General features: G+C 39.6%; 1 protein-coding gene across 1 annotated transcript; it reads left to right on the top strand.

The window, feature by feature from the left end:
- Positions 1–336: 336 nt before the first annotated feature.
- On the top strand, positions 337–11,957 carry RWDD1 (RWD domain containing 1). The gene is made up of 7 exons (XM_050316894.1): positions 337–498; positions 2,248–2,313; positions 3,540–3,670; positions 4,656–4,799; positions 5,862–5,994; positions 7,684–7,746; positions 9,503–11,957. The coding sequence occupies exons 1-7, from the start codon at positions 426–428 to the stop codon at positions 9,613–9,615; spliced, it is 723 nt and encodes a 240-aa protein (XP_050172851.1). The 5' UTR covers positions 337–425; the 3' UTR covers positions 9,616–11,957.
- The last annotated feature ends 2,145 nt before the right edge of the window (positions 11,958–14,102 follow it).

The raw sequence follows: 14,102 nt of genomic DNA, 5'->3' as shown, positions 1-14,102 counted from the left end.
TGCGGAGCGCACCTTGGCGCAAGGATTCCTCCTGCACGGCAGGTACGGGCGGGCAAACGCGCCCGGCCCGCTCCACCCGCAGCTGAACGCCAGGCACCAAGCGCTAGAATTCGCTGAGCAGAAGGCACGGCACCTTATACCTCCCCCAGTGATGAAGAAAGTCCCAGCCGGCTCCCTGTGCCCTCCCCTCTGCCTTTCGCCCGGCCCGGCGTTAATAGCAGCGCTCGCCGCTCCGCCTCCCTCCGTCCCTCCCTCCCTCCGTGCCGTGCAGCCCAAAGGCATCCAGCGCCGAGCGCGAGCGCTAGGCATGCTAGGAAGGGAGGGCAGCGGGCGGGGAGGACGCAGGCGCGGGCGGGCGGGGAGCGGCGGGCCGGGGTCGCTGCGCGGGGCGGGCGGCCCATGGCCGTGGGCGGCGGCGGGCGACGATGACCGACTACAGCGAGGAGCAGCGCAACGAGCTGGAGGCGCTGGAGTCCATCTACCCGGACTCGTTCACGGGTGAGCCGCGGCGGGGCCGCGCCGTGCCGGCGGGACGGGCGGGAGGCCGCGCCGGGGCTGCCCCGGGGCTCCCGCGGGGCTCAGGAGCACCCGCTTACCCCACGGCCTGGATGGCTATTTCGGGCTTTTTGTTTGCTTTCCCTGGGGGGGGAGGAAGAGCAAAGCACTCGGTGGCTCTCGTGGCCAGGCAGGTGAGCGGCGTGGGCGCTGCCTGTGCCGCATTTGGCACCGTGGCACAGCCTGCCCGGCGTGGGCACCCGCTCCTGTATCCCAGCCCGGGCTGCGGCCGGTGGAAGGATGCTCTTGGGAGAAACCTTTCAAAAGATGAGGCCCTAGGTGGCAGGTGGGGAACTAGCTTGTGTGACGGCTAGTTTTCCTTTTCGGTAATAGCTTGTCGCGACCGTGCAGCACGGGATGTTTTGGGGCACCTAAAGACGCTGTTTTCTCCGTAAATGACCTCAGCCAGTACCTGCCTTATTCTGTTACTGGTCTGTGGTGAAAAAAGGCAAGCTTTAATTCCTTGGTGAAGTATGTTATACTACTGAAACTTTTGTAGGATGGATACGTTGGTTCATCAGTTTTCCAGGACTTCCAAGTTACCATCAAACAATTAAGAGTATCTACCATGTTAGCTAATCCAGCATGGTTTATGTTGCTCAGTATCCAAATAATTTTAACAGTGAAAAAAAAGGGCATTTTCAGTATCTACTCTGCCCAAAGTCCCACAGTATCTTATTTGACAGCAACTTCATCACACAGACGTTTGTCCATTGCTACAATCAGAAAATCTTTTTGGTTCTTCAGTTTTATGTTAAAGATTAGTTAAAGACATGTAAATTGATCTCTGGTAGCTGGTGACACTGAATCACTGATATGGAACTAATATTCTTTCATAAAGCCTGTGCTCTGATGCTAACTCCACAGTTATTGTTCATTCATGTAGTGCTTTTATGCCCAAGAGAAGAAGAGGGGATAAAGATAGTAGTAGTACATTAGCAATTAGGCAAAATTCACATAATAGTCTGAGAAAATGTATGCTAGCTTGGACATAGGTTGTAACAGGGATACATAGAGAGCAATCCTTATGTGAGGATATGGTCTGCAACCCACAGTTGTGCAGTGAGGTTTTCAGCCTGTGAAAAGCAGATCACAGCGCTTGCATTCTGTGCGTCTCCATAGGAGCCACTCTTTGTCTGTCTTCTAGCTGCCTAATTCACACACTTTCATTCTGGTACATTACTTGGGTAGTCTATTCTTGAAAGAAGACTCTGTGTATTCCTTTTTTGTTTCAAGAAGCATTTCTTACATTTAGCTGCCCTAAATATAAGTGCAGACATACTGTAAAAATAGTCCAGGGTCAAGAGTACACTGGATGCTCATCACATGTATCTGGCACAGTAAAGCCAATTAGCTTTGGGAGCTTTCAGAACACATTCCAGGCACTAAAAGAAGTCATTTGATGGTAGGCAGATTTGTACTTTCTGGAAAAGTGAAACTGCCAGAAGAGAAGGTTTTCCAAAAGAGAAATTTCTTGGTATTGTTAGTGTTATATGTGCTCATTCAAAGAGCACTCCAGGCATCACATCATATGGAAAGCAGCTGTTAATGCAAAAGTATTTATTAATAAGGCCCTTAACACTGTATCTAGGGCTTCCTTTCTTCATTAGTCCTTAACAAGTTTTAGTGATGTGAAGAAGTAATTGACTGATTTAAAGAATCTCTCACTGACTTTTTTTTTCCTTTGAACAGTACTGTCAGAAAAGCCAACAACTTTCACAATCACTGTGACATCTGAAGCTGGAGAAAATGATGAAAGTAAGTTGGTTATGTCTTAAACATATATAAAGGAGGAGTTTCTGTGTAGCCCTAATTCTGTCGCCAACAACTATGTATACCTCCATTTAAGTCCTCTTAGGGGCCTGATACAGCAAACACTCCTCAGCAAGTGAAGTTCAGGGATTTTAGTGATCCTTGTTTAGTTTACAGAAATGTAAATGCTCTCAGTAGGACTGCTTTCTGCTGAATCTCAAAGGCTTTGTAGTGTAGCTTCAAAAAGTATGGGTTGTCATCATCCTTGTAGCAGCTTACAGCCACGTGAGGAGATTTTTTCCTAGCAATTGTATGTATACCTGTCACAAAGGAGAGTTGAGTTTGTGGGCTCTGAGTGTGCAGCCCTTAAGGAACAGTACCAGAGCAGAGGGCTGTGGGTCCCAAGTCGCTGTATATTTGTTGGGTGTCAACAATTGCATGGGCATGATGTAAGCAAGCCTTGCTCCCAGCTTGTTTGGAAGCTGCTATTCTGGATTATTGTAACAGAAGGAATAAGCTGGTCCTGTCTTGTTAAGTTTTAAAGGAGCAAGTCCTGCTTGGAGCAGGTGTCTGCGTTTAAGTGACTGATGGGCTGCCAAGTACTGTGAGTCTGGAACTAAAGGAAAGCTTCTCCCTGGTATTCTGTGAGGATGTATAAAAGGACCTTGATTTTCTTTTACATTGTTTCCATGTTATCCTGGCTCTGAGCAGCTTCAGGTTGAATGTGTTTTCCTTGGGTGGTTCTCTGCTTAATACCTCCTACTGGACATAGTGTTTTTGTCATAAGATTTATGGGGAACTGTGGAACCCAACACAGAGATTGATAATCCAGCCAGGCACGCAGAATTTAAAGTGCTAATATGCTGAGATTCTCTTTAGGTCTGTTGTTAGGACTCTTCACCATTTTCCAGCTTTAAGTAGAGTAAGAGGGAGAAGAGATTACTGCTCTGGTATCCACCATACCACAGAAGGTTTTCCAGTCTTCCTAAAGACCTTTCAGACATGAATGGATTATAATAGTTTGTACAAGTGTAAACTTGTTCATAATCTTAATTTCTCAGAACTCTTGGTTTATGTTTAAATCTGTTAATTATTTTAATATCTGTGTAAAAAGACCATTCTCTTAAGGCAAGAATATTTTATAATCTTTAGGCTGTCTATACAATAGAAAAATATACAAGAAATTTATATAGATTTACCACCATAAGAATGTGTGTTTTTTTATCTTGTAGCGGTCCAAACAACCCTTAAATTTACCTATAGAGAAAAATACCCTGATGAAACTCCACTTTATGAAGTTGTCTCACAGGAGAATCTTGACGATAATGATGTCACAGACATTATAAAACTGCTAGAGCAGCAGGTAAGGAAAATGGAATATCGTGATACAGCTTGATATCACTTCACACTTTAGCCAGAACTCTCTCAAATCAGTTGTTTTCTGAGGTATGTGCTACTGGTCTGAAACTGTAGGGACTGACTGTGAGGTTTGAGTTTGGTGAATGACATTATTGAGGTAAACTGTGGTAATGAGGTAAAATATAGGGCTAATTCAGTGTGTATGCTAATGAAATGGAAGTGCACTAGAGCCTCCCCTCATTTGCAGTTCTAGCTTAAGGAGAATTTGTCTAACTATATATATAGTATTTATGAAAATAAACCATTTCAGTTTTATTTGGAAATACTGAAAAATGCCACATTGATTCTTGATTCTTTTTAACAATGTAACTGTTTGGGTGGTGGGGGTGGATCTCTTCAACCTTTGGGATCAGTGAGAGTGCCTCATGAAGGAACGAGAAGGAAACCCTTCTTTGGTTTCAGGAATTCCTGACAAGTCCTCCCTTCCCTAAAATTGCCATAATATGTTCAGTAGGCTTTCTTTCATTTCACTTTACTTCATGTGACCTTCCATCAACTGATGTTTTTTGATTTTCCTGGGAAACTGTCTCACTTCAAAGAAGCATGTAATAGGATTAAGGAATAAACCTGCAGGAGAGGTTCTGAGTGACTCTTGTCTCTTATGATTTATAATACTCAAATTTTAGAGTTGCATTTCTACTACATATTTTATTTTGTTCATGAAAAAGCTTTCCAGGTGTCTGTAATGTGTTGACAACCTGAACACAGTTGTTCAGCTTTGTGTTTTGCTGCACACCAATGTGAGGATTACGAACTGGATTAAATGGCCAGTTGATTTGAATTCTACAGCACACTTTTGAGACTGGTGCAGAATGCGTCAGCTGCGCTGTCTGCATTTGCACAGCATCCTGCTTTCTAAATGCACTTATGCATTCATCTGCTGAAGGTCTGAGGTTCTTCTGTTTGAAGTTGCCTTCTTTGTGTTGTAGGCAGAAGAGAATTTAGGAATGGTAATGATCTTCACTCTAGTCTCAGCAGTACAGGAGAAATTAAATGAAATAGTGGATCAAATAAAAACACGAAGAGAAGAGGAGAAGAAACAGAAAGAAAGAGAAGCAGAAGAAGAGGAGAAAGTATGTAAAATAATGTTTTCAACTAAAAAGACTTCCTGCTTTTTTGAAATGTGTGGGTTTGAAGCAGGAGCAGTTCTTAGTTGCTGTGGAAAAGGAACAGCTATCCCAAAGATGATATAACTGAAACTTATGATCTAGAAGATTGTTTAGTGCAATTAAGGTGTTTTTTCCTTATTCTATAAAGCAGTCTTTTTAGAGACTATAACTGCTTGTTCACAATCCCTACTAGGATTGTTCACAATCCCTAAGCTTGTTCACAGTGCCCCTAAGGAAGGGGCAAGGACTTTTCCCAAATGAAGTCAAGGTTGCTGTAAGCAGGTTTTTGCCTGAAGAAGCAAAAGGGGATGGGGAGCAAGAAAAGCTAGAATATGTCATGCTGCACACAAGCTTTATGGCTTGAGGAAGGCTCTCTTCCTTGGTAAACTGAGTGGATAGGGTGGAAGCAGTGGGACCAGTCTTCAAGACTGGTTTGTCCTCCTTGTACGTGTCCATTCAACCAACCACTGTAGAATTGTTTTTCCATTCATGGAATGTGCCATTATAAGTCCAACTAATGAGTCTTCACTTAGGTCCTGAGAAATAATTAGGGGGTGATGGGACTTGGAAGGTTTAGTATTTCTGAAAATGGCAGAGAAATAGTTGAGAAACAATAATACTTTTTTTCTGTTTCAACAACATAAAGGGGTTAAAGGGGTTAATGTATTTTAATGGTAAATATTTAAGTGTAGATTGCCCTTAAGAGTTGATGAGGAGTGGTGCCTACTTATAGATAACTTGTATTAGTGATGCATTTTGAACTATTGTACTCTTAGGTCCAAAAGTAATATGCAGGGCTTTTCCATGAGAGTTTCCACCTCAGTATAGTTCTCTGAAGGGAGAGTACCATGGAAAAAACATAAGAGTGTGTTCTTTGTCTGTTCTCAGAGTTAGGATTAATTTCTCAGAATACTTCACAGTAAGCAGTGCTTTTTGGAATGCTGAAATTTAAATAATTAAGAGAATGCTCATCTTCACCCATAGCTTTACAAGTTGTGTTTGCAGCCTTGTTTTCTGTTCTTTCAGCAACGTTTTCATGGCACTCCTGTTACCATTGAGAATTTCCTAAATTGGAAAGCCAAGTTCGATGCAGAACTCCTAGAAATAAAAAGGAAAAAGATGAAAGAAGAAGAACAAGCAGGCAAAAATAAATTAAGTGGTATGTTTTAATTCTGGTTGTGAAGTTTCTGCAATGTTATGAGACTATAATGATAAGTCTAAAAGTAATTTTTGCTATGAAAGATGACAGTAACTCTTAATGCAGTATCTGATTATTGCCCTCCATGTCACATGAAGTCTTTCTGAATGCTGATTTTGAACTAAATAGAAAGCTAATAGGTACAGGATTTCTGCTGAAATCATTAAGATTTCCAGACTCTGTGTTTAAGCCAGTGTACCACTTGGAGCTGCTGATATCAGGAAGAAATAGTTGGGGATTGTTAAGCAACAGGATGAATCTACATCAACAGTTTAGTGATTTGGCCTTTATTGCACTGGATTGTACGGTGACTTCAGATTATCTAAGCACATGTAGGAGTTTGGGATGCTGTTGCTGGACTGAAGCAACACAGCAGCTGCTGCATATGACAAACTTACAATGACTAGTGAGAATGGCTCTGATATTTTGGGGAAGAGCTTGTCCTAGCAGTGGTTTTATGCTCTTTGTTTTGCAGATCACAGTTCATTCAGTAGAAAGCAAACTGTATCCAGTGAGAAAAATGTGGAGGAAATTATTTTTCTTATGAGAACCTGTAGGCAAGAATTAGGTCTTGGGCATCCTCCTCTACAGTCTGCGTGACTTAGCCTTGAACTGGTTCTCCTGTGATGTTTGATCTACTTTCTAACCTGATTATCTGAGAAAGTATGACCAGTGCGGTTGTGCTGTATCACTGTTCTATTTTCTCCTCATTTCCGGAGGCTTTTGAAACTTTTGGCTAGTCTGATGAAATTTGACAAAGATGGAAATGTTAATGGTAGTAAGTTTCATAAAAAGCTGTGCAGGGCAGGGGACACACGTGATTCCTCTCTGACAGTAATGCATTTGGGAATCTGCAAAGATGAGATAACAGAAACAAGGCTTCTAGTTTTTCTTTCCTTAATAGTATTGTTAGTAAGTTTCTTCTGTTTTCCTTTGTACAAATCTAGTTTATAAAAGCTCCCCTTTACAAAACCAAAACATGGCTTATTCTTGGATGCCCTTAGTGTAACCCCAGTATTACCTACCAGTCGTGTCTGTGGAAGCTTGCATAAGCAATGCAAATGTACGTGGAAGATGGGTGATTTACGTGGAAAGAGTCCAGAGCTTTTCTTCCTGTTCCTCCCAATCAGAAAGGCTTCACTTTGCTTGCCTTCACAGATGTGTGTGTGTGTGTGTGTGTGTGTGTGTGTGTTTGTGTTGGAGCTGGTGATTTGTGTGTAGATCCAAGTTGCTTTTCAGGTGAGAGGATATGTGGAAACAGATGGAGGAGTCAGCTTTCTTTTTTAGTTCCCAAAGAGGATTTCTTGTGGAATGCAAGATGAAGACTAAAGCAATAAGGACTGAACACAGGCTGTGGGGCAGTATATTTTTCTGCCCCCTCCCATTATTAAAGCCTTAATAACATTAAAGTTATAAATAAGAAACACTGACCCATTTCACATGTAAGAGGAGGAAGCCTGCTGGCTTGTATGAATCCTGGATGAATAGTCATAAAACCACAATGGGCAACTTAGAGAAGCAAGCAGTTTAAAAAAAAAAGTCTGCTAGAATTAGTTAATATGAAAAGACTAAAATACGTGTGCTAACTTGTTGCCTTAGGTTGTTTCAGAATTCTACTTGCTTACAGATTATTTTTTATTTTATTTCTAGGTAAACAGCTGTTTGAAATGGATCACAACCTTGACACTTCTGACATCCAGTTCTTGGAGGATGGTAAATTTCTATTTGTTTACACAACTGAAAGACAATGGTTTAAAATAGATCAAAGTTCCTAAGGAACATCTGTGTTACATTTCTGACTTAGTATCTTTCCTCAGTATCACTTTTACATTTGAAGAACTTTCTGATAAGTACTGTTTTTCAAAGTGAAGTGATTTTAACTTACAAAAACAAAGGAAATCTTTTCAAGATGATAGAGCATATTCATTTGCAGCTTTGAGCTTGAGTTGATCTTATTTCCATTGTTTCTATTCAAATCATTGGACTGGAAGCAAAACAAACAAACAAAAAAGGAAACCCAACCAAACTCTGCTTTTTGTTTGTTTTGGTTGTTGTTTTTTTTTCCTAGTACCCAGCCTTCTTACCCCTGATTCAAAGCACAGGTCTTGAAGTTCTGTCTCCTTCTCTCTGAACCTCAACACCAACAGTAAACATCTTGCAGGTCAAAACAAATGCTGTTTGCTTCTGTGTAACCGAGTTCTTCACAGCTTTTGCACATTTGCCTGTTATCTTGCCTAAAATATCAACCTAGTGCCAATTGAAAGTTTTGTAAGACTGTGCCAAAAGAATTTTAAACTTGGAAAATCTGTTGGAGGTAAAGCAAATAAATCTATTCATAATCACATACGTATTTATCTTGCTGTACCACCTTTTAGTGTCCTAGTTTGAAATGCATGATTTCTGAGTTAAGGCAATTCTTTCATGCAGGCCACATTGTCTACTGGTATCACAAAACACAGGCAGGAGAGCGTCAAGAATCTTCTCTGCAAGTAACAGTTAAACAAAATGTTTATGAATGTCAGTGAGCATAAACTTGAATTGGCAATAATGGGGAGTTTAATTTCTTTTAGAAGGAATAATTTAACCTTGTCTTCCTCCAAAATACCTAAAGTGAGGATGGTTTGTTGATGTCACATTTGGCTGCCTCAAGGGGGGAACAAACCTCTGGGCTCTGTGCCCAGATGATTTGGGGTTAATGTATTAACTTTTAATCCTGTTGCAATTGGTGATTAAAAACTCAGAGTTTTATTGCTGTTTGCATTTTATCATAAATGCAAGAGGTTACTAATGGTTTTGTAACATTATAACAGTGTTTAATGGAATTTTCAGAGCATAATGACATTATCGTTAGATAGAAATGGTTATAAAGGCTCTTTCAAATCCAGTGAAATAATAGAAACTTATTTGATGACCAGAAGATGTCACTGTTGGTGCATGCAAATAAAATAGCAGCAGTCCTCAAGTTTTATCCTCATGTCAGCAGCATCTCTTTCAGAAGAAAACATGAAACTGTGCAAAGCTTCATCTTGCTTGTCAAATTTAAATCTGAAGGCAAATACATGTATATAGGCATATGGTGTGTAAGGAATACTTTATAAACCCAGTGTGTTTATGTGATTATGATAGTTGTAACTATTCCAGCTGTGAGGTCCTGAGCTCCTACTCTGGCAGTCCTGGGGGAGAAAGGATCTCTGCTTCTGGCAACTATAAATTTTAATTTCATTCTCCCAATGAATCCTGAGGTCCTGTGTCACATTTCTTTTGAATGGGTTTTGTTATGAGGGAAAAATAGAGCTTCACTTTAGCTGTAAAAAGATGAAATGCGGTGTTTCTTTTTCGTATCTATTTGATATATAAAAAATAAGTTTGCAGCTACCTACGTTGAAGAACAAATATGAGAAAGTCTTTTGCATTTTCAGTTACTGTTTCCTAGTTGCATGAAAATAAATTATTTTTCTGTTCTTTACAGCTGGAAACAACGTGGAGGTTGATGAATCTTTATTCCAAGAGATGGATGATTTAGAGTTGGAGGATGAAGAGGATGACCCTGACTACAACCCTGTTAATTTAGATAGTGATTAGACTTATTTGAACTGATTCTGTCATCAGTATGGACATATGTAAGGAAAGAGGGGCAGGTCAGAAAGCCACAGCATCTGTGGTTTTAGTAATGAGTATTGGTTTTCTTTCTTCTTTTTTTTTTTTAATTTTTTTTCTCCAAAGAAAAAACCAAAATATTTTAAATCCAGGAGAATGGTCTTCTGATGACTTTCACTATGAATAAATTTACTTTAATATTTCAGATGGAAAATTTGAGAAATATTAATCTGTCTGGAAATGCTTGTCTAGTTTCTCTTATTTTTTTCCTTCCCACTTCCATAATTGGCCTTTGAAGAGACGTGGCAACAAAGCAAGATGGAAAGATGTTACAGCAAGCACTAAACACATCTGCATCTAAAGGCTGAGCAGCTCTTCTGCTGTCTTCCACTTGGAATATACATGGGCAGCTTCAGTGAATAAAAGGGATCACGTACTATGCAGTTATTTATTTTTTGGGTTTTTCCCTCCTGTGAAGTTTTTAACATTTCAGGTCAGTTCTGATGCCCTAACCTATCAGCTGTAGATAGACAGCACTAGTCACCTTTGTTGTATAGCCTTATTAAACTTTAATGGAAACCATTTCCATACAATTAAATTTTATTGCCATCATCATGAATAATATTTTCAAAATGACTAGTTCAAGTCTGTAGGGAAAAAATCAGAACATGATCAAGTCCTCTTAACATTTGGTTGATTTGTTCAGAGAGGGTGGATTTTTTTGAATGTGTGCATCCATAAATTTCCATAAAAAGTCAAAACCCACCCTAGGAAAATTAGTTTGCTTTTAGCAAAACACTATCAGTGGAGTGCAGATTACAGTACCAGGATTTATAGAGCGCTTTTAGGTTTCAGTGTAATGGGCGTAGTTTTAGAAGCATCTTGTTGGCAGCCTATGAAGGTTAGCACAACATGCAGTAAAAGCTAGACATCAGCTTGGGGATGTTACCCATCCTGCAGAGTTGTTTCTGGAGCTAACAGATGTTAGACTCCTCCCTTACCACCTCCAAAAAATCCCCAAGCACTGCAAGAACTGTGGTGTTTAAACATGCTGTGTTTGAAACTGCATCACTAGAAGAATGATGGTACGGGTGAACGTTTCAAAAGAGAGCTCTCCAGATAGAAAGGCAGGCCCCTCAATGATTAAACACTATGTGCTGAATTTTAAATGCTGTCAGTAGACTGCCTTAACTGTGCCAGCTTCAATCTTTGAAGAGGGTTGCACTAAAGTACCAAATTGCTTAGAGGAATAATAAATGTATGAATCTTAATATTTGAAAATTCCATATTCAAAATGACAAATTTAGTTCCAGAAATAATTTAATGGGGTATAAGATTCTCTGCTCATATCGCCTGAGAACATCTGTTTAGGATGATCTCCATGTTTCAGTAGAGGTTTTTTTAGTTTCTTACTGTATTCAAGATTAATGAATTTCTAGTAGATAAAATAAATGTTCAAGTACCCTGTAAATAATTTTATAAATTAACCATGTGCCTTTGTTCCTAGTCTTCTCTTTGATCTTTTTAATTTTGGCTACTAAGAACTCTAGATAAGCATCTAGGTTTCAATGATAATGTTGTATGTTTCAAAGCAATAAGCAGGATCTGTGTTCCAGCAGAGTTACCAAATACATTAAAAATTGTGAGCTAATGTGATATTAAATCTGACTTTTCCAAAGATACGGTTGGATTGAAAACTTTGTAGTTACTACATCCAGCTTCCTGTGTAATTGCTAGGATACTTTAAAATGCTCTTCAGTATTGAACCTAATTTACTTCTGGTATGTTTCAATTCAGCTGCATAGAAAATCTATTTAATTCCTAAGGAGGCTTTTCATTTTCAGCTATGTATGTTTATAACTGGCATTTTTTTAATAAGAGGAGAAAATTAGTTCTCTTTGAATTTGGACCGAATCCAAGAATGCTGTAGTCTGTGCAAAGTGTGGTAGTCAGAAATTTTTCCAAGTGGGTCACTGAAAGGAATCATCTACATATGAAAGAAAGTTTCTCATTAAAGATATTTGTAGATTATTGAAATTTTCTAGTCCATTTTCACACTAAAGTATTTATTGGTTTTCATGCAGAGGATGTATAGCTTAAAAAAATGTTAAAAATATATAAAACAAGTTAAAATGTGAAAATATGTTTCCACTGTTGTATTTCAAAGCAGAGGAAATAATAAGGGTTGAAGTGACAAAAAAATTGCATAAAGTATGTTCCTCCAGGTCTTTGGAACAAGTTTCAGTGACTCAATCTGAACTGCAGATTTGTTTAGCTTTGTTAGAAATTAACATCTGTGAAATAAAAGGGAATTTGACTGAGAGTAAGCTTGTCAATGTGTGTGTGTGTCTTCATTTGCTGAAGTGGACTGAGATAAGGTTTTTTTGGTGGCAAAAGTTTAGATGGGATATTTAAATTTGTTTACACACTTTGGATTAGAATGAAGTATTTTTATTAATTTAATAAAATCCCATTGATAAACTTTGACAGAATTACAGTAATTCAAAATCGTGGCACTGAAAATCTGTCTTGTATCTTGCTTTTAACTGCCCAAGTCCAAAGCGTACATTGTGATGCATGTAGGGAGATAATACTGAGTTGCAACACTGGACTATGACCAGAGCTAATATACCTGTGAAAATGCTGAATGTCTTGAATAGCTGGTGCCTGAGCTTTATTAGAATTCAGAGCATGGCACCTACCACATCAAGATGCTGTAGGAGTACAATCTTGAGCTACAATATCTAGCTGCAAAGCCTAGGATTTTGCATCCAAATTATGGTTGCATTTTTGGTATCTCTTTTTTTTTTCTTTCCTTCCTTCCATCTGATTGAAAAGATTGCTGGTCCTCTTGTTGGAAGTTCAAAGTCAGAGGTCAGGTGATGCAGTGGTTACATAAGTCACATAAGAATGGAGTTTTGGGTTTTTTGTTTGGTTGGTTTTGGGTTTGTTTGTTTATTTCTGCTTTTTTGGTGTTTTGTTGTTATTTTGTGGGGTTTTTTGGAGGGGATGGGGTGGGTTGGTTTGTAACTTATTTTCTTCATTATCAGGGATACAAATTTCCAGGAGGAACTTCTTGTAGACTAATTACATGAGGTCACCTTTACCCAGTGGAAACAGCTAACTGTGCCTTGCATCAAGCAATTGAGTACTGGTAAAAGCAGGAAAAAAGTACCTTTAGAAGGCTAAAATGCGTGGACTGAAAGTGAGAAGGAGGAGCTGGTCCCTTGAGACTCACGAAATAAGCAAGCAGTTTGTGAACTGCAAGGTTATTTTACATTTCTAAACAATTCATGGAAAGGCCGAGGTTAGATGCTCTTTGTCAAATCAAAGTGATTATTTGGAGTAGTTTGGGTTTTTATTAAATAGAAGCTGTATCCTGCTATGGCTGGTTGTTAGGGCATTGATTTATTAGCAATCAAAGGAAGTCACCATAGTTTGAGCATGTAGACATCACAGCAGGAAGCAGGAGTCAGGGCTCAAAACTTGTCTTCCTCACCAGGGAAGTGCAGTTGGTGTCTGAAAAAAAGGTTGGAAGAAAATGTTCCCTCTTCAGATCATGTCCTTTGTGCTCCTGGCTGGGGCTGTGCTTAAATGGATGGAAGGCTATGGGAGTGGGAAAAACGCTAGAGATGTATCAGAAACCTAGCAGGTGCATATATGGGGAGAAACTACAGCTCTAGTTTGTGAGTGTTTCAATGGACAGAGCTGAAGCATATCTACAAGAGGTTAAAATGACTGTGTAGCTGCAAAACTTCACATGACATGACGTGTGCCACACAGACCAGGGCTAATAGGGAGCTGATGTCCCTAGTGTCAGCCCGTGTCCTCTCCTAAGTACTGAAACCTTTTACAGCTTACAGGCCACTGGAATGAATACCTCCTTACATACCTACTGAAATGAATGCATTTTCATAATTTTTTTTTACTTTCATGCATATTTCAGAAAAATCAGTGATTCATGGGTTGTAATATCTTTACATGCTCAAGTGTTCCACTACTTCCAAAAACTGCCAGAGTACATGAAAGCACATGAGAGAAACAGGTTCATGGAAAGGCTCTTATACCTCTTAACTAGGGGCTAACATAGAAAAGAGTCTAAATGAAAGGTCCAGTTACAACTGGATGCTATGGCACGATTCAGTTGCTTAAGCAAAGGCATACAATGCTATCTGCAACACACTCAACCATCCCTCCCAGCCTCCAGCTGCCCTCCCCGAGAGGCATGGCTCTTACTTTCAACCAGAGCAGCATGTCTTAAATACAGTAAGGTGCCTCAAACACCACAATACTTGTTTCAGCAGATGGCTCCACAGTTTCTTAAACCGCATTAACCCTGCACAGCAGAGTTGCTAGTCAAAAGCCAGTTCAAATATCCTTTTGAGATGCCTTTGAGACCTAGGGGTTATACATTTTAAAACATACACAAACATAGAAATTAAAAAAAGGAAGATGTTAAAGAAACACTTTTA

Source organism: Myiozetetes cayanensis, unplaced genomic scaffold (genome assembly GCF_022539395.1).
Source record: "Myiozetetes cayanensis isolate MyiCay16 unplaced genomic scaffold, myiCay2020 scf2-11, whole genome shotgun sequence".
Taxonomy (NCBI): Eukaryota; Metazoa; Chordata; class Aves; order Passeriformes; family Tyrannidae; genus Myiozetetes; species Myiozetetes cayanensis.
The sequence above is the reverse complement of the archived record's forward strand: the minus strand, read 5'-3'. Positions and strand labels throughout refer to the sequence as shown.